Source organism: Podarcis pityusensis (assembly GCF_964106645.2).
Source record: "Podarcis pityusensis genome assembly, chromosome: 14".
Taxonomy (NCBI): domain Eukaryota; kingdom Metazoa; phylum Chordata; class Lepidosauria; order Squamata; family Lacertidae; genus Podarcis; species Podarcis pityusensis.
Window position 1 is genome coordinate 37,309,740 of NC_138039.1, and position 21,300 is coordinate 37,331,039.

Consider the following 21,300-nt stretch of genomic DNA (forward strand, 5'->3'; position numbering starts at 1 on the left):
GACTTTAGCAGTAAGTAATGACACTACAGTAAATTTATTAAATGTTCTAGCGTTTGAGGTTATTTTTTTAGCGGCATATGACACGCAGCGGCAGCGTGCGCCCTTGATGGAGAGGAAGAGGTACCCAAGCGAGCGAGGCTGAGGGCGCAGAGTGAGGGCAGCAGCTTCACTTGGCCAGCGCACATGTGCGGCTCCTTGGCACATGCTCACTTCGGACTGAGGTGGGCAGCGAGGGGAGGGGTGCGCGCGCGCTGAGCATGTGCAGAAGCGATTGCAAAAAAAGGGAGAGGGGAAAAAAAAAGGGATTCTCATCAGATCAGACATCTTGGCTAACCGCGCGCAAGCAGCCCGCGCGCCTCGAGCTGCATTTCCCAGCCTCGCCGCGCGCGCGGATCCCCTTGCGCGGACGCCTGCCTTTGTGTGGCTGCGGGCGGGGAGGCGGCTCCGACCCGTCCCTCCCCATCTTCCTTGGGCTGCGCAGCAGAGCATCAGCCCTCCTCCTCCTCGGTCCACCTTATAGCCAGCCCCCTCCAGCTGCCCCCAGCTCGCAATTTATCTTAGTTCTTCCAGAGACAAGATGGCAACGCCGGCGGCTGTTAATCCACCCGGTGAGTAGCTGTGGGCGCTGCTGCTGCTGCTGCTCCTGCTGCTGCTGACAGAAACGCCTTGGCTCGGAAGGTACCGGTGCGATCTGGCACATACACACGCACACCGGCCACCCCGCAGGGGTGTCCCCCCACCCCCACCCCGAGGGATGGCCCCCGGGGGGAAAGCGCCGCCGTGTCACCGGCCCTCACCATCTGCGCCCTTGGTTACTGTCGCCCGTTGCTGCTACTAAGGTTCCAGGCGCCTGCAGGCTTCCTCGGGAGAAAGCCCCGCTGGACTCGGTGGGGCTTGCTTCTGAGTAGGCATGCTGATGTTCCCACGGATGCATCCACAGGGGGGACATTTATAATGCTCTAGCGGAGACCCAGGCAGCAGGCAGCCCCAGAATCCTTCCTTGACATATCCAGTTCTTTTGTCTGTTCTGATTGGCCCTTTGGGTGTCATCTTTCACACAATCTGATCTCTTTCTGGAAACCTGAAGGTGAGGGAGATGGAACCTGGGATATTCAGCATGGGAAACATGTGTTCTGCCATCTGAGATAATAGGCCCGTCCCCTTACGGGTGCCAACTCATAAGTTAAAAACAAATCCCAATCCTGTTCTTTTCTTATACGTGCTTGAAGTGCAGGAACTAGCAGGTGGAGCTTTTTAGTGCGAGGAAAGGATGAAAGTTGCCAGCTGCTAATCTCTGCAGATCAGGTATCCGTAGAAGACAGGAGAACGGGGGATGCTTAAAAAGTTGGCAACTTTGCGATCCACTTCTTCCTCCATTGTTTTGGACAAAACTGATCCACAGGACTGGCACTGAGTCCAGAACAAAATCTGTAGGAGCCAGCCTCCTGAAGCTATTGAGAAATGTAGGCACTGGCCTTTGCATTTGTATGAGCCCAAAATGTTGGCCTTTTGTGATTATGTTCTGAAACCATTGACCAAAAAAACCACCTCAGACCTTCATATCCTCCTTTGATGGGAGGCAATTACTGCACTAACTTCATCAATAATTTCATGCATTTTTAGAATTCAGGAGGTTTGATGGATATGGAACCTAAATCAATTCTGCCATAACTTTATGCTTCTGTCTTCTAATAATTATTATTTTGGGGGCAGGGAGAGAGTATTTGTGACGAGTGTGTGTGTGTTTGAAAACTGTTACTGCAGTATGGGCCAGCTTTTATGCCAAGTGTGTCACATGTTTTCCAAAGCTTGGAGGGTGGCGCTTTGGTTTTAGAAGATGATTGGACAAAGGAATGGAGGAGAAGCCTATTGGTTGACTACTAGCCATGATGGCTGTGTGTTACCTCCAGCACTGTATGCCTCTGAATGCTAGTTACTGGGTACCAGGGACGCGAGTGGCGCTCTGGTCTAAGCTACTGAGCCTCTTGGGCTTGCTGATCAGAAGGTTGGTGGTTTGAGTCCCCGCCTCGGAGTGAGCTCCCGTTGCTCTTTCTCAGCTCCTGCCAACCTAGCAGTTCAAAAGCATGCCAGTGGAAGTAGATAAATAGGTACTGCTGCGGCAGGAAGGTATACAGCGTTTTCGTGAGCTCTGGCACTCATCACACTGTCCCATTGTGCCAGAAGCGGTTTAGTCATGCTGGCTACCTGACCTGGAAAGCTGTCTGTGGACAAATGCCAGCTCCCTTGGCCTGAAAGTGAAATAAGCGCCTCAACCCCATAGTCACCTTTGACTGGACTTAACCATCTAGGGGTCCTTTACCTTTACCTTTTTTACTGGGAACCACAAGTTGGGAAGAGAGCTGTTCTGCTCATGTCCTGCTCCCTGGTTTCCCACAGCCATCAGGTTTTGAGAACAGCATGCTGGACTAGATGGGCCATTGGCCTGGTCCAGCAGCCAGCCTCTTCCGTGGTTCTTCCAGGTTTTGGTCCCTTTCAGTGCCTTGGCTATTGAGCCAGTTGGTAGCAGTGTAGCCTGGAAAACGTCACCAGCAGTTCACTCCAACTCTATGCTTCAGCATAGCCTATGTTCCCTCATGCTGTGGCCTAGGAGCACCATTGCCTCCCTCTATCCCTGACACAGGTTGCCCATCCATATCCTATCAAGCTTCTCCTTAACATCATCCCCCTCTTTCAAGCCAGGGGTGGGAAACCCTTTTCCAGCCCGAGGGCCACGCTCTCTTCTAGGCAACCTTTCAGGGGTTACAACCCAGGGGTAGTGGGGCTAGAAGCAAATGGGGGTGGCGCAGTGAATGTACATTTGTATACCTTTGTACACAGTGCTTGAAATTAACCAGGTGCCAGGTGCATCTTGCCCCTGACTATTGGCCACTTGCAACCAAGTGAAGATACCTGGGCACCAGGATGGCACCTGACATCTCCACCATCTGGAGCAGGGCCGGATTTAGGTTTGATGAGGCCCTAAGCTGCTGAAGGTAATGGGGCCCTTTATATGTCCAGCTGTCCTTTGTCAGCAAGAAATTGTTGCTATTTTTTGTGTTGAATATTTGCTATATAGTAATTTATGGACCCAATAGGTATCTAAAGCCATTTGTTTAATGTTTGATGCATTACTGTATTTTAATATTTTGTAGGAAGCCGCCTAGAGTGTCTGGGGAGGCCAAAACTAATATAATTAATCATGTTATTATTATTATTTCTTGCCACATTGTTTTTATCAGTTTTCCAAATTTTTACGAAATCAGCCACAGATTGAGACACATTTTAAGTCCGTTTCCCCCAAAATTGGTTTCTTACATTTGGTTCTTGATGTGTCCAAGATTTCCTCTTGTTGCTGCCTTCAATTAATTATGTAATTCAGTGGATTTCATTGGAAGGAAAACATGAAAACCATGCACAAGACAACAAAATTATTTATGGACTACAACCACAACAGTAGTTTGCATTGGCTTGCATGATTTGGGTTCCAGACTATGGGCAATCGTGTAGATTATAGTGGTTTTTCTCTCCCATTTCTGATGGAATTCTCCCAACATCCCTAGGTGTGGCCATCTGATTCTCTCCAGATGTTGTTGGATTATGACTCCATCATCCCTGAGTCCATTCACCATGATGGAGTCCAGCATTCTTTCCTCTGAAAGTTCAGGAACAGGCAGCCTAATTAAAGGGTCTCTAATAGAACATGGGACACGCTGTGGGTTAAACCACAGAGCCTAGGACTTGCCAATCAGAAGGTTGACGGTTCGAATCCCTACGACGGGGTGAGCTCCTGTTGTTCAGTCCCTGCTCCTGCCAACCTAGCAGTTTGAAAGCACGTCAAAGTGCAAGTAGATAAATAGGTACCGCTCCAGTGGGAAGGTAAACGGCGTTTCCGTGCGCTGCTCTGGTTCACCAGAAGCGGCTTAGTCATGCTGGCCACATGACCCGGAAGCTGTACACCAGCTCCCTGGGCCAATAAAACGAGATGAGTGCCGCAACCCCAGAGTCGGCCACGACTGGACCTAATGTTCAGGGGTCCCTTTACCTTAATAGAACAAAAGCCTCAACGATTTAACACAAGTCTAGGGCTATCATTGTTGGGGTCAAATCCTCTTGAATTCCGTGGAAGGACTTAGCCCTGTGTAAAAGTGAAGACTGGATTGGTCTTCAGAACTGCAATCCTAATGCTGTGTTACTAGCTGAACACATTGGGACTTACTTCTGAGTAAACACACTTAGGATCAGGCTGTAAATCAAGGAAGAATCTTGGTGTTCGCCTGTTTTATGACCCTTAAAAATCTGCCAAGGTTGAAGCGGAGCCAGTTCTCTTAGTGCGGAGTCCTGCGCCATGACGATTAGTCCAAAACAGATCACTGGCCTGGAGATCCATTTTTAATTGGAAAGCTTTAAATCTTTAATTAAAATCAATATTTGAGGAAAAGATGATGAAATGGATACTTCCTAGCCTATGTTTTCATGTCTTGTTTTTTTTAAAAAAAGAATATTTAAAAGGTGGAATTCGTTTTACCTCCATAAAAGCCAAGTGAGTAGATGCAGAAAAGCAAAATGGTGAACGGTTTTGTTTTTCCTATTCTTAATTGCAAGTAGACCTCACAAGATCAGAAATCTTGTTGTTCCAGCAGCTGATCTATGGGTTTTTAAATGAGAGTTCTCAAATTGAGTTCAGGAGCATTTTAATTTTAACCAGTTATCAAAGATTCTATAGTTGGAAAGGACGACTCCAGAATCAGATACTGTGATCTGGCATACAACACAAACCTACTATATGCATGTTTGCTCTGGAGTAAGTCCCACCATGTCCAGTGCGTTTTCAGGGGAGCGGTGGATCGAACTGGGATAGTTTCACATTGTCTTTACCAATTTAGCATGTTCATTTGACATATTTAGAAAGCAGAACTAAACAGAAAATGCACACCACGTTAATTTTCCCGTGCTGTATTATATTTTTCTTTCCCAGCGGCCAAAGTACCGTATTTTTCGTCCCATAGGACGCACCTAGTTTTTTGGGGGGGAAATAAAGGAAATTTCCCCCCCTTTATTTCCCCCCCAAAATCAAGTCAGGGAAACCGAACCAGGTCGAGGAACAGCGGGGTGGCGGCGCTGCGCCTCCCTGATGTCCCCCGAGCTTGTGGGGCTGGCTGATGTCTGCCCGGCACGCAGGGCGCTCTGCTTCAGGGCGCCCCTCGCACCCGGCGGCAGGCTGCTATCTGCAGCCTAGACAGCCCTGCGGGAACTCCCGCAGGGTTGCCTAGGCTGCGGATGCGTTCCTGAAGCGCCGGGCGCTCCGGGAAGCAGGCTGCTATCCGCAGCCTAGACAGCCCTGCGGGACCTCCCGCAGGGCTGCGTAGGCTGCGGATGTGTTCTCGAAGCGCTGGGCGCTCTGCTTTCAGCGCGCCTGGTGCTCCAGGAAGCAGGCTGCGGATGCATTCCCGAAGCACCGGGCGCTCTGCTTTCAGCGCGCCCGGCGCTCCGGGAAGCAGGCTGCTATACGCAGCCTAGACAGCCCTGCAGGAACTCCCGCAGGGCTGCCTAGGCTGCGGATGTCTTCCTGAAGCCTGGAGAGCGAGAGGGGTCGGTGCGCCGCGACCCCTCTCGCTCTCCAAGCTTCAGCGAAAGTCTGCATTCGCCCCATAGGATGCACCCAGATTTCCCCTTCATTTTTGGAGGGGAAAAAGTGTGTCCTATAGGGCGAAAAATACGGTAGTTGTGCGAAATACATGGCTGTGATTGAAAAATAAAATAAAATGCATTTATAGTACAATCCTATGCATGTCGACATGGGTGGCGCTGTGGGTTAAATCACAGAGCCTAGGACTTGCCAATCAGAAGATCGGTGGTTCGAATCCCCAGGACGGGGTGAGCTCCCGTTTCCCGATCCCTGCTCCTGCCAACCTAGCAGTTCAAAAACATGTCAAAGTGCAAGTAGATAAATAGGTACCGCTCCAGCGGGAAGGTAAACGGCGTTTCCGTGTGCTGCTCTGGTTCGCCAGAAGTGGCTTAGTCATGCTGGCCACATGACCCGGAAGCTGTACACCGGCTCCCTCAGCCAGTAAAGCGAGATGAGCACCGCAACCCCAGAGTCGTCCGTGACTGGACCTAATGGTCAGGGGTCCCTTTACATTTATGCATGTTGACTACTCAGAAGTAAGTCCCACTGAATCATTTTACTTAGGTTGCAGCCTTCGCGTGTTTTAAATGTTTTATACTAAAACAAATTCAAAACCCTACTTGGAAATTTATTTTGATTGGAATGATTCTTAAAATATTTAAAGACTTTCCAGCTTAATAACACAAATTTCCCTTGCTCAGATTTTAAAGGGTGAAAGGCCATGAAAGCTGATAACATACTAATTTTAGGGACTTCCTAGAGATAGGAAAACTGAACAATTATAGATCTGACTACGATTGCATCCATTGTTTTATTGAGTAATTTAATGAAATGATTAATGCATTTCTAAAAATTGAAATCATGTAGGTTCAACAACAGTCTTTTGCGATGCTGTGCTTGTGTGGTTGGGAAACTTTCATGTAAGGCATAGTTTGTGTGTGTGATCCTGCAGTTTGATCTCTCATGTTTAGTGATCAGGAAGGGATCACAAAATTTTACAGAGTTTTCTATCTCTGCTTTTGATCCAGAACAGTTGAAGTCTTGGGTACAACAGAGTTTTCTTCATCTCCAAGTTATGCTGAAGTTTGTAATAAAATTTTAAAGTGTGTAGGAAGCCTAAATATGTGTTCTTGTAAAGACTGAGATTTCTCTCTCATTAAATTAAGGGTGAGACATGAAATGAAAGACAGGTTAAATACAGCCTACACAAAAACTCATGAAGGTGTGGCTGTTTTTTCAAGAAATTGTGCAATCATTTTCTCTGGGTTTTGTGGTTCAATAAAATTTTGTTCAGGCCATAATTCCTTTCAATTTGAGAGTCATGTTTGGTAATTAAGCAAAATGTGATGGGTTGCAAATGGCAATCTAAGGTGCAAGCCTATGCATGACTACTCAGAAGTAAGCCCCGCTGAGTTCAACAGAACTTACTCTCAAGTAAGTGTGTGTAGGATTCCAGCCTTAGGGTTGGATCACCCATTGTTAGTTCTGCTCAGAGTAGAGCCATTGAAATTAATGGATGTAAGTCAGCCATGCTCATTCATTTCAGCAGGTCTACTTTGAGTAGGACTAAGATTGGCTACCATCTATTGTATCTTCCTTGGTCTTATGCATGGGTAGGCAAACTAAGGCCCAGGGGCTGGATCTGGCCCAGTTGCCTTCTAAATCCGGCCCGCGGATGGTCTGGGAATCAGAGCTTTTTTCCATGAGTAGAATGTGCTTTTATTTAAAATGCATCTCTGGGTTATTTGTGGGGCATAGGAATTTGTTCACCCCCCAAAAAAATAATCCAGCCCCCCATAAGGTCTGAGGGACAGTGGACTGGACCCCTGCTGAAAAAGTTTGCTGACCCCGTTATGAAACAAGAAACATAAGGTTGCAGTCAATCTTAGTTCTACTCAGAGTAGACCCATTGGAACTAATGGATGCAGCTAACTAAGCTGAACATGTTCAGTCGGTCTGCTCCAAGTAAGACTTAGTTGGCTACAACTCAGAGCAATAAAAGTGAGATAATATACCTGTTAGGCTTCTAGGTGCATTTTTGGGCTACATAGGACTGTTATTTGGGCATAAGGGTGGGGCCAGGGTACCCCCCCGGACCACATGTGGCCTCCAGCCTCATTTCATGTGGCCCTTGGCCTAATACCAAAAGCTCTCTGCAAGCAGTTGGTTCAGGTCTGTTGAGAATGAATGGGCAAGGTTTGTAGCTCAGTGGAAGTGGGTCTGCTTTGGATGCAGAAGGTCCCTGGTTCAATTCTCAGCATCTCCAGATAGGGTTGGGGGAAGACCCTAATCTGGAATCCTGGAAAGCTGTTGACAGTCAGGGTAGACAGTACTGAGTTATATGGATGAATGGTCTGACTTGGTAATGGGAAGCTTCCTATGATTCTGGGTAGCTTGGGAGGAACAGTTTGGCACCATCCCGAATGACACCACCTTCCCCAAATTTAAGACCCAACTCATCAGAACTTGCTATGTCTTACACATGTTTGATTTCAATATACCGTATTTTTCGCTCCATAAGACGCACCTAGTTTTTAAAAGGGGAATTAAAGAAAAAAAATTTTTTTTAAAGGGAGGGCTGAGCAGAGCCTGTATCCCAGGCTCTGCTCAGCGCTCCCTTTCACGAGCCGCGTGGGGCGTGTGTGTGGCGCTTGCAGGCTTTTCCCCAGGATGGAGAAGGGCAGCCGGTCAGTCCCTTCTCCCTCCTTGGGGAAAAGCCCCCAAGAGCCGTGCGCTCTTTAAAGGGTGTGCGGCTCCTGAGGGCTTTTCTACGAAGTGGGAGAAGGGACTGACTGGCTGTGTCAGTCCCTTCTCCCTCCTGGGGAAAAGCCCGCAAGAACCATGTGGACCGTGTGTGCGGCTCTTGGGGGCTTTTCCCGCCTGCCTCCTGCCTGCATTCGCCTCCATAAGACGCACACACATTTCCCCTTACTTTTTAGGAGGGAAAAAGTGCGTCTTATGGAGCGAAAAATACGGCATGTTTATATCTCATTCTTCAATCATGTTTCTGTTACTGTCCACACCCAATGGTAGGATACTTTAAACTGATGCCTTTTGTGCTGAATATAACCAAGGAAGTATTATGAAGGGCATTTATTAGCTGATTTTCCAAGGTTCAAGGAGTTAATAGTTTAAAACAGAACTTAAATACAGTGGTACCTCGCATGATGAATGCCTCTTAAGACGAAAAATGCGCAAGACGGAAGAGTTTTTCGTTTTTTTAGTCGCTTCGCAAGACGAATTTCCCTATGGGCTTGCTTCGCAAGACGAAAAACGAAAATGTCTTGCAAGTTTGTTTCCTTTTTCTTAAAACCGTTAATACCCTATGGGAAACCGTGCTTCGCAAGACGAAAAATTCGCAAGACGAAAAAACTCGCAGAACGAATTAATTTCGTCTTGCGAGGCACCACTGTAATGCAGAAAATGCCGATTTAACAGCACCAGGAACACCCAAATATACTAACCAGCCAAGCCAAAAGCTACTGTTTTGCTGTTTTGTTTCTAATTATTTACTTGTTTTTATCCTGTATTCTGTCAACCACCCTGAGATCTTATGATGAAGGGTGGTGTATAAAACTAATAAATTAAATTAACTTAAAATAATTACAGTGGTACCTCGGGTTAAGAACTTAATTCGTTCTGGAGGTCCATTCTTAACCTGAAACTGTTCTTAACCTGAAGCACCACTTTAGCTAATGGGGCCTCCCGCTGCCACTGCACCACCGCCGCACGATTTCTGTTCTCATCCTGAAGCAAAGTTCTTAACCTGAGGTACTATTTCTGGGTTAATGGAGTCTGTAACCTGAAGCGTCTGTAACCCGAGGTACCACTGTACATGGAGCCTAGGTCAACTTTCATGAAGTCTAGGACCGGCCTTAGAACTTTGGTATGCTCACCTTTAGAAGACAATATGGTCCTTCCAGAAGCAGGTTAAACCATTCTTCACTTAATTAGGCTTTTGTACAATTTGTTAGCACATTTCCCCCCCTCCTTCTCTGCAGTTTCTGGTTTTGTGTTTTGCGCACCATAGCTCAGTGGTAGAACACCTGCATTGTGCGCAGAAGGTATCAGGTATTCAATTCCTGGCACCTCCAGGCGGAACTGGGAATGTCTACTGCTGGAAACCCCAAAGTACTGCTGCCAGCCAGTGTGGACAGTAGTGAGCTACTGGACATTAGGTCCAGTCACGGATGACTCTGGGGTTGCGGCGCTCATCTCGCTTTATTGGCCGAGGGAGCCGGCGTACAGCTTCCGGGTCATGTGACCAGCATGACTAAGCCACTTCTGGCCATCCAGAGCAGCCCACGGAAACGCCGTTTACCTTCCCGCTGGAGGGGTACCTATTTATCTACTTGCACTTTGATGTGCTTTCGAACTGCTAGGTTGGCAGGAGCAGGGACTGAGCAACAGGAGCTCACGCTGTTGCGGGGATTCGAACCGCAAACCTTCTGATCAGCAAGTCCTAGGCTCTGTGGTTTAACCCACAGCACCACCCGCTTCCCTAGTAGTGTGCTAGATGGACCCAATTGACTGAATTGGAATAAGGCAGCTTCCTATGTTCCTATTCAATTTTTAAAATGTTTTCGGAAAACATTCTGCTGTGTTTTCAGATGCCATTGTTGCAGTTTCATATTGAAAGGCAGTATGAGAATCTTCTTAGTTAAAAAAAATATTAGGAGCAGTTGGATGAGAACTGTCATGTCTTATCTAGGAATCACAGAGTTCCCACCTCTGCATGGGATTGTCCACAAGAAGCTCAAATACGGATTTATTGTATTACTGTTGTTGTAGCGTTGTGACTTGGCTTTTAGCACAAACCATCCAACAACATCCCGAAATCCACTGAACTTCGTCCTTGGAGCTCAAGCAGGGTGCTCTATCACGTGAAATATGAGCTGCGATGCAGCTCAGTTGAGAGCAAAAAGACTTGCCAGTTTGCAAAATAATATTTTTGCTGAGATCTTGCCAACTTAGCATGAGTGAGTGAAGAGGCTGTGAACAGAAATATTTTCTGCCGAGGAACTTCATAACTGCCCCTGTGTGTGTGTGTGTGTGTGTTGAGTCCAGCCATGTGTTACTCCAAGTCATCCAGTGATATAGCTTTTAATTTTAAAACTGTCAGCAAAACCATAACTTGTGATAAAGGGCAGCAATTTCTACTGACATTTTTGATTTACAGGGTAGGAGAGTGAAGGGGGGGGGGTGTTACAGCTTTTTCCTTTTTTTAAAAAGGAGACACAGGCTCCAGAACATTCTTGATGCATGCCCGTTTTTAGAGCTTTATAGCAGCTGAGAGCGATTCTTAAATCTGGGCATATAATTTTTATTACAGAGGCCTAAATTAGGCTCAGTTTTTGAGGAGCGGTGCAGACATTATGGTGATTCCTTAACCAGGTTTGAATAGCCTGCAAAAAATGGCCTTGTGGGGTAAGGCCCATTGGACTGTACGTCTGAGTAAACCCGTAGCAGAATTGTAAGGTAAAGGTAAAGGGACCCCTGACCATTAGGTCCAGTCGTGGCCGACTCTGGGGTTGCGGTGCTCATCTCGCTTTATTGGCCGAGGGAGCCAGCGTACAGCTTCCGGGTCATGTGGCCAGCATGACTAAGCCGCTTCTGGTGAACCAGAGCAGCCCACGGAAATGCCGTTTACCTTCCCGCTGGAGCGGTACCTATTCATCTACTTGCACTTTGACGTGCTTTCGAACTGCTAGGTTGGCAGGAGCAGGGACCAAGCAACGGGAGCTCACCCCGTCACGGGGATTCGAACCGCCTACCTTCTGATCAGCAAGTCCTAGGCTCTGTGGTTTAGCCCACAGCACCACCCGCATTGTACTGCACATCAAAATTATGCCACTAATTTAGACAGTTAGTTGTTTTAAGGTGGCAGATTTTTGCCATAATATACAGTATATACTTACGTATCTTACATTTATAGCCCATATTTCAACGAACCCAAGGCAGCATACGTTGATCTTATCACAGAATCATAGAATTGTAGAGTTGGAAGGGAGCACAAGGGTAATCTAGTCCAACCCCCTTTTCACCCAATGCAGGATTCAAACCCACAACCCCGAGATTAAGAGTCTCAAGTTTGCTGTAGGTTTGCACAGCAGGGTTTATTGTGCTTTAAAATCAGGCGTTGGTACTCTGAATCAATGTGCTTCGGGTGGCATGTGTTTTCCTCATGTGTTAGGATGTATACATTTGCCTTTTTACAAAATGATGAAAACCATTTTTATTTTTAAAAAGCGGATTAGTTGGTGCAATAGCAAATCACCCACCCCAACCCCCAGGAAAATGGAAGGCCTCTGAGTTCAAATACAAGGATATTGTGGGCTTTATTAATTCTTGGGAAACATAGAGACTTTTTTCCCCATTCTTTCAACTTTTGCCCAGTTCTGCAATGCTACCTTACTTTTTCTTGCCTCTCTTTTTCTCTGTTCCCATTTCCCTTTTTTGCTGCAGTTCTCCTTTGCTACAATCTCCTTGCTGTTTCCTTTCTCCAACTTTCTCCCTGCTTTTTCGCTCAATTCCTAACCCCCCCCCCCGCACTGCTCCTTATCCAAAGCCTTTTACAGCTACTGTAGCTACCTTCCAGAATTTCTTGCAGGGATTGCAGTGCCAAGCTCAGCAGTCTTCTCTCTTCTCTGTTACCATTGTTTAAATATAAATGAATGCTTGCCTTGTACTACAGGCCCTCTGGAGTGCTTAAACAGCACTTAAGGAAGTCCCAGTTCTGATCAGCGGGGAGAGACGGCCAGCCAGCTTTCTCCCAAGGGGAAGGAGAAAGTTGTTCCTGAACACCAACTTCTCTCACCCCCTCCTTTTGAAATAGATGACATATGTGCAAAGCTTTTATTAACTGTTGGCCCAAGATCAGGAAAGGCCTCCCAGCTTAGATCCGCACTCCTCAGATGTATTTATTTGCTTATTTTGTTACATTTCTATCTCACCTTTTCCTCTAAGGCAGTACAGTCATACCTTGGGTTAAATATGCTTCAGGTTGAGCACTTACGGGTTGCGCGCCACGGTGACCCAGAAGTAACGGAATGTGTTACTTCCAGGTTTCGCCACTCATGCATGTGCAGATGGTCAAAATGACATCACGCGCATGTGCAGAAGCGGCGAATCGTGACCCGCGCACACGCAGACACAGGTTGCGTTCGCTTCAGGGTGCAACCTGTACAGTCGTACCTCGGAAGTCGAACAGAATCCGTTCCGGAAGTCTGTTCGATTTCCAAAACGTTCGGAAATCAAAGCGCGGCTTCTGATTGGCTGCAGGAAGCCAACTGGTAACCCCGTCGGACGTTCGGCTTCCAAAAATAATTCGCAAACCGGAACACTCACTTCTGGGTTTGTGGCGTTCGGGAGCCAAAACGTTCGAGAACTAAGCTGTTAGAAAACCAAGGTACGACTGTAGTTTCCAAAGTGGGTGTTACTACTGGGGTGGCGGCAGCAGTGGGATTACCTAGGAGAGCACTAAGAGGTAAGGAGGCAGCAGAGGGGTTCTGCCGGGGTAAATTACCATCAGGTTTTGAAAAGCTGGCATTAGTGGATCGAGTTCATCAATTTTGTTGAATCAGTTAAACCAAACAGTTTTAACTGGGCTTCGAATAAATGTGCAATTAATTGTTGCTGTTTCGAATTTTACTATGTATATTCCTTAGTGGGTTATGAAAACTGCAGTTCTGAATGCTTTTTATAGCGTAGGTTAGGGGGCACTGGGGATGAGTTTATGGAACCAGTGGGGCAATGGGCTGAAAAAGTTAGGGGACCACTGCTCTCAGGAGTACATGGTTCTTCCCTCCCCCACTTTATCATCACAACAACCCTGTGAAGTAGGTGAGGCTGAGCGTGAGGGATAGGCCCAAGGGTACCCAGTGAGTGTCCTGGCTAAGTGGGGATTTCGAACTCAGGCCAGACACTCTAACCACTACACAACACTGTATGCTGGTGAGAAATTCTGAATTCTATTAGCGTATGTTGAGTTTAAACCACAATGGTCTCCTGGGATTGGAAGAAGCCCATCTCCCGAAGTCAGGAGGGGCTTCTTCTTCCCTAGCCCTCCATGTGTTCCCTGACCACAGCTCCCATCACACTTACCACTGGTGGTACCAGAGAGCAATAGGTCCTCCGTCAGATTCGAATCCTGCTCTCTAACACTCTTATCCATTACACCACACGGGCTCCCTCTGTGTGTGTGTGGTTTGAAAGCTTTATGTTTGTTTGCACGCTGTTAGAAACTTAGATATATAAGCTAAGTGCCAAATGTCTCCTTAAACCAAGCTTGCAGTTGCCAGTACTGAATGTCTAGTTCTGGCACAGCCCCTGCAAAACAAATTCTTGAATTTTGCCATTCAGTTCTGCAGTAAAAAAAATAAAATAAATGCATATAGAAATGTGTATATTAGAAAGTGCACAGATATGCATTTATGGATCAATTGCTTGCAAAAATGTGTATATTAAATCAAAATGCATACAAAATGCATGTATAATAAGAGAAGTGCAGAAAATTTATATGAATTTTGTGCATTTTTTTAAAAAAAATGCAGACTGATGCAGAAGTGGAGTGAACTGAACACAGGATTGGGAAAAAAATAACAACTGAGAGAAACTGAAAAAGGCAGATTTGTCCGCCCCCAGTTGCGGAACAGTCTTTTTTTCTTGTGCACACGTACCAGGGGCCACAACCGCACTATGTATTTGAAGCACTGTGATATCACTTCAGCCATCATGACCCTAAAGAATACTGGGAACTGTAGTTCATTAAGGGTGCTGAGAGTTGTTAGGAGACCCCTATTCCTCTTACAGGGACGTGGGTGGCGCTGTGGGTTAAACCACAGAGCCTAGGACTTGCCGATCAGGAGGTCGGCGGTTCAATTCCCTGCGAAGGGATGAGCTCCCGTTGCTCGGTCCCTGCTCCTGCCAACCTAGCAGTTTGAAAGCTCGTCAACGTGCAAGTAGATAAATAGGTACCGCTCCGGCGGGAAGGTAAACGGCATTTCCGGGCGGTGCTCTGGTTCGCCAGAAGCGGCTTAGTCATGCTGGCCACATGACCCGGAAGCTGTACGCCGGCTCCCTCGGCCAATAAAGCGAGATGAGCGCCGCAACCCCAGAGTCGGTCAAGGCTGGACCTAATGGTCAGGGGTCCCTTTACCTTATTCCTCTTACAGAGCTGCAGTTCCCTGAGTGCTTTAAGAATCAATCCCTCTTCCCCGGGAACTCGGGGAACAGGGATCTCCTAAGAACTCTCAGCACCCTTAAAAAACTACATTTCCCAGGTTTCTTCTGAGGGAAGCCATGAGTATTACAGAGGTATCATAGTATGTTAAATGTATAGTGCAGATGTGATCCATGTTTTGGGGGGGGGAATCATAATTTTGCTTAAGAACATGCTGCAGGGTTCTGCAGACTATCCACCTGACATTCAGTGCCCCAGGCACTTACATCACTTATTCCACTAAAACCAGCAGAGAGGAGGAAATGTTTAATTATATGGTTTCCTAGCAGACGCTTTGAAACATTTATGGTGTCCCTCCCTTGGTGCTCAGAGTGGCACACTATTTAACAACTTTCTTTGTACCATTGTTTTTAATTAAATATTCTAGCTTGACTTTTTATTTTTATTATTCGTTGCTGCTGCTGCTTCTGGTTTAACTGCTCTGCTTCCTCCCAGCCCAGTCGTAGGTATATTGGCTCAAAAAATATCTTGCTGGGTTCAATGGAGCTTATTCCACCCCATCTTAGTGCCTGTAGAGCTGGAGCCTCGGGGTGTTTGCTTTCATTTAGGCTTGATTTGAAGAGGCGGTTTCTCACTGTTGGAAAGATGAGGTCCTGAAATCTTTTCCTCACGACAATCGGTAGAGCAAAGAACCCCACAAAGATAACCTGTTTGCCTTTTTGGTCTGTTTAGAACGTGGGTGGGAAGGACAGATGGCAGGTTGGGATCTACTTATAGATCTCTGGGTGATTTGCAGTAGATCAGCAGGGGCTCCTGGCTCCCATTTGTCTAAGGAAGCAACAGGTGGGTCTCCAAATGCAAGTGTACATGTGTAGCTTCCAGGTAGACCAGGCATGGCTAACCTGCGGCCCTCCAGATGTTTCTAGAAGAAAAGAGCAAGAGAGACGGCCAAGGGACAGCACCAGGAACTGCTCCAGCACCACAGGGCCAATGGTCAATATCAGGAAGGAAGGAAGGAAGGAAGGAAGGAAGGAAGGAAGGTTAGACAAAGGCAACATTGAGGTCTGCTCATGCTTGGCTTTCTCCTTCCACCACATGGGCCTTTGGCCATCACATGCTCAGTGGGAAGGAAGACGAGAGCAAGGGAGGCAGGCAGTGACAACATGGAGGCCTGGTCCAGTCAGGTTCTTCCCCACCTCAGTTCCAGTGCTAACTGTCACCATCTGCCCTGTTGGAAGGCAAAAGAGAGCAATGGATGTGGGCAAAGGCAGCATAGATGCAGACAGACAGACAGACAGACAGACAGACAGACAATGTGTGTCCCAGGGCCAATTTTACATTTTATATCATGCGTTTGTTTTAGTACCTTAAAATCAGAAAGGCAATCTATAAATGCAATAAAATAAATGAAATGACCACCTAGTTGGCCATGCTAGCTGAGGATGATGGGAGTTGTCGTCCATCAACATCCAGGGGAACAGGGGTGGCGCTGCGGTCTAAACAACTGAGCCTCTTGGGCTTGCCGATCAGAAGGTCGGCGGTTCGGATCCCCACGACGGAGTGAGCTCCCATTGCTCTGTCCCAGCTCCTGCCAACCTAGCAGTTCGAAAGCAAGTAGATAAATAGGTACTGCTGCGGCGGGAGGGTAAATGGCATTTTCCGTGTGCTCTGGTTTCCGTCACTGTGTTCCGTTGTGCCAGAAGTGGTTTAGTCATGCTGGCCACGACCCAGAAAGCTGTCTGTGGACAAATGCCGGCTCCCTCGGCCTGAAAGCGAGATGAACACTGCAACCCCATAGTCGCCTTTGACTGGACTTAACCGTCCAGGTTGTTTTTTAAAATCTTTTTTTACCTTACAGGTTAGCTTTTCCTGCTATAGACATCCAGCTGTGCAGGAGTCGGTCAGGGTTAGGGCTCACTGCCATAATGAAACTCTTCCTTCCACTCTCTCCTGCTACGTATTTGGTGTGCGTCGTCTGGACGTCTGCATAGGGCTATAGGGTTGAGTCCCTTTCCCAGCTCAGCAACATGGTATGTTGCAGTAATTTTCTTCAGTTAGATAGTCCAGCCTGATGCTCTTTTCATCTAGCCTAGTATTGTATACTCTTGACTGGCAGTGGCTCTCTAGGGTCTCAGGCAAGGAAAAGTTTTTCCTGGCTGACTTTTAACTCAGGTATTGAACTTGGGTCCTTCTGCATGCAAAAACAACAACAACACAAAAAACCCCAACATGCTCAGCCATGGCATTATAGAGCCAGTGTGGTGTAGTGGTTAAGAGCACTAGACTCGTAATCTGGTGAACCGGGTTTGCTTCCCCGCTCCTCCACATGCAGCTGCTGGGTGACCTTAGGCTAGTCATACTTCTCTGAAGTCTCTCAGCCCCACTCACCTCACAGAGTGTTTGTTGTCGGGAAGGAAGGAAAAGGAGAATGTTAGCCGCTCTGAGACTCCTTAGGGTAGTGATAAAGCGGGATATCAAATCCAAGCTCCTCCTCTTCTTCTTTTTTCCACATGTTTTTACTTGTGACCAATCACTATGGCCATTTAGCCACTGGAAAATGGTTCCAGAGCACACAGTAGAAGGAGCACCTGCCTGCTACAGACTAATGGCCCCCTCACATTTTGTGGGGTTTTTATGTGGACACGAGCCAGGATTAATTCTGTTTTCTGTTAGATTCTCATTTAGGATTCCAGAACCATTATAGGCGATGCTAATGTGAGAGCGCTCCTCGATTCCTGGAGAAAGTTGGTTGACCTTAAAAGCGCTGCTGACTATGAATAACTTGGTTCAGTTTGCGAAAATGCTTTTACCTCTCTGTTTTGTGGATACATCACTCATGTAACAGTAAACACCGAAGTCAGCAGATAGGGTTTGACCCTTGAAGCAAAGTTTGTTACCTCACAGATAGTCAGTAGCCATGAAGGCTACTCTTGCAAAAAGAAGAAAAACCAATCCTAGACCTCCTTGCCCCGAAATGTTGACTGGTATGTGGGCCGGGTCAGCGCCATTGGTGAATGGCGGAGTTCCTCCGACCGGAGGAACGGGCTCCATGAAAACGTGGGGTTCGGCAGGGCACCAGAAGCGCCCCCCTACTCGTGGGGAATCCCATCTAGGGGCTCCGGAGCGAAGTGGGGGTGAGAAGCGCGGTGCTACGAACTGACTGCTACTTTCACGGAGTGAAGCCGCACAGCCATTGCCAGAGAGCGCTGACTTTTTCCTGTGGACAATTGGACTTAAAACAAGTACCCGTGAGTAGAAACGGAAAATTGGATCAAAAAATTGTTTTAATTTGGTAACGAAGCGGGAAGGTGTAAACAGGAAGTCCGCCTTCCGTTTCTTTGTATATAGACTAAAGCAAAAATTTTGCAAGCTAAAGCCGGGAAGCTGTCAAAAAAGGACTAAATTTCCTTCATTTAGAACCATTGAAACCCCCCTTGGAAGCAGGAGAAAAGGGGGGGGGGACTCTGTTTAACCCTAGCAGGAGAGGGAGTGAAGAAGGATAAGTTTCCATCGTCTCTAACCTGGGAACGGGGTGTCAGAGACAGAAACTGTTGCAGAGGTTCATTGATGGTGAACGTAACACTTTGACAGATAGCTAATGAAGAGAAACAAGTTGATTCTAATGTTGCCTTTTGCATCTTAAAGAAACAAAATATCTGAAAAACGTCTGAAATATCTGAAAAATGAAAGTAACTTTCCTTTGTCTTAAAAAAAAAATGGCTACAAGTAGATTGTCTCCTCTAGAGGGAGCTTGCTAAATTGTTGTTGCAGCATATTTGAGACCCAACATCTGTGAGATTAAGACTGTGGGAACAGACTTTTCTGACCTTGAACAAAGATGAGCTGGGAGAAAGACTGGTTGCTTGCTCTATGCAAGACAAATGCTTTGCTGGAACAGATGCATGAAAAGATGGACTTGATGAATGAGAAAATGGATTTGACTGTTGTGGTTAATAACATTGATACAGAAATCATCCAAGAACCAACCTATCAATCTGTACCGACTGGGCAAGTGCAGTTGACAATGGAGGAGGATGTGGCTGCACCTCAAATAGTACAAATGGAGAGACCCGAGGCCCTACAGGAGCATAAGCCACTGTTATTGAAGATTGAAGCTGGAGTGGGCCAAGGGGAGTCTGGAGATGAGGAGACTTCTAGCTTTGGAGAGATTCTGAAATTTGATTTTAAATTCATCTTGGATTACATCAAGGACTGTGGGGAGTGGGACTGTGGGGAATGGGTGAGCTGGATGAAGGGTGATGGAGACAATTTTGGGTTGGAATCCCCCAGAGACCTACTCCTCAATGAGAAAGGAAAGAAACTAAGACAGAGACCAACAAGAGACAAGGAAAAGGGCAAGCACAAACAAGAGGAAGAAGAATTGCAGAAGGGACATGGAAGAGATTTAAGGGCCTCGGACATAAGGCTTCCAGGTTGATGGACTAGACGGAATGGACAATAAGGACAACAAGGACTGACATGACCCGAGACCAGGAAGAAGAGACGCTGGATGATGATTGGAAGAGAATTTATAATGGAAACTTTTTTATTTTAGAATCAGTTAATGAATATTAGGGAAAATGTGGGAATGAAACTATACGACTCTAGCAGAAATGATATTAGGAGTTATGCATATTTGAAATTTAAGATTTAAGTTTTAAGGCACTTAGGGGTAAGATAAGGCTAAATAAATTAAGGTAATCTGAATAATAGAATATGGGGAAAGATGGTAAGGATTTGTTGAGTTAATTATTAGGTTAAATTGTTAAGACAAATTTTATAACAAAAATTGAGAAAGATGGAAAGAATTTGCTGACATAATTACTAAACTAGAATACAAAAATGGAGGTGTGAGGAGGTCAATGAAACAAGCAAATGGAAATTATGGATATGCAATTTGGGATTTGTGTTTTTTTCTCTCTTTTTTCTTCTTTTTTACTTTTTTTATTGCTGTATTGTTATATTGGTTTTCACATTTTGTGTTTTTCTCTTTTTTATTGTCTTCTTTTTCTTTTTTCTTTTTTTTGTATTGTAGTGTTGTTTGCTATTTTTTTATTTTTCTTGTAATTTTGAAATTATCAATAAATATTATTTAGTAAAGACAAAAAAAAACAAAAAAACCCGAAATGTTGACTGGTATGTGGTAGGCTGAGGTGGAATTCAAGACAGAACTAAAATAATAGCATCTAAATGTGTTTCAAGCTTGTGTCAAATAATGTTTTGTTTTTATAATGGGTGTTATTCAGTGCTAGTTTTACTCAGAATATGCCCATTAAAGTGAATGGACATGGTCAATTTAGGTTCATTTATTTCAATGGGTGTACATTGAGCCAGTGTGGTCCAGTGTCAGACTGGAACCTAGGAGACCAGGGTTCAAATTCCCACTTAGCCATGATGCTCACTGGGTACCCTTGGGCCTCACTCTCAGCCTGACCTACCTCACAGGGCCGTTATGGGGATTAAATGAGGGGAAGAACCTTGTATCCACCTTGAGCTCCCAGGAAGAAAAAGGTGGGATAGAAATGCAATAAATAAATAAAATACTCTGGGTATTTTATATGCATACAACCCAAGGTATACAAATTATATTTATTTATGAATATCTTCCCATGAGGTATCCCAAAACAAGTTACAGTGCAGTATAATTCTGCAAAATTCCTCCCATTTCCCTGTCCAATCTTCTTTCTTTCACTTGAATTATCGTTCATTCATTTTTTGCACACAACTCTCTTCGCATCTTTTCGCCAAAGCTCACTTGAAAACTTTGAGTTCTTTCGGCGTGTCATTATCTAGGATTTTTTTGTGTGGAGTGGTAGTTAGAAGAATGAAATTGCCAAATCTGACAGCCTGTGGTGTTTTTTTGTGTGGTTTTTTGGTTTGTCCTTTGCTCTTGTTTTGCATGTGAAAAGGCTGGTTTGCTTTTTGTGTGTGTGTCCATTCTGCAAACAGAAATGGGGGAGGGAAGGGCCTGTTCTGTTGATTTATAGATGAGTATTTAGCTTGCCTGTAGCACCTTATTTACACTCGGATGCTTTTAAGGCCTCTATAAAAGTGCTGTCTTTATGCCTTTTGGAAAGGGAAAGCCTCTTTTTGAATGCAGCCAGAATCATTTCCAGAAAATTGGGGTAGGAAATAAATTTTGGGAGCCATAGCTCAAAGCATTTTCCAGTGAAAAGGCTTAGGTAGCAGGTACAGTGCGAAACTTCAGCATGAGAAACCTAGATTGCTCCTGGCAGTCAGAGCGTCGCAATACAGGTTTACATGGCCCAGTGGTCTGTTTTGTTTTAAGATAGCCTCCTGCGATACAGTGTTCAGTTGCATTGTATCACAATTAGACAAAATACCTATCCTAGTAATACAGTTATTTTTACTGGAATGAATGGGCAATCTTGACAAAAGTGCCCTGTTTCAGCAATTGGAATCAGTACAGTGGTGCCTCGGTTTTCGAATATAATCCATTCTGGAAGACGGTTTGACTTCTGAAGCATTTGAA

General features: G+C 45.8%; 1 protein-coding gene across 3 annotated transcripts in view; it reads left to right on the top strand.

Moving 5' to 3' along the window:
* Positions 1 to 286: 286 nt before the first annotated feature.
* ARNT2 (aryl hydrocarbon receptor nuclear translocator 2) overlaps positions 287 to 21,300 on the top strand; it is a 151,156-nt gene continuing 130,142 nt past the window's right edge. For 2 of the 3 annotated variants that reach the window (XM_080980361.1, XM_080980362.1), the window contains exon 1: positions 287 to 608. In XM_080980361.1, the coding sequence (XP_080836487.1) occupies positions 578 to 608 (31 nt within the window). In that variant the 5' untranslated portion in view covers positions 287 to 577. Of the gene's footprint in view, positions 679 to 21,300 lie in introns of all 3 variants that reach the window. The other variant, XM_080980363.1, reaches the window with a different exon arrangement.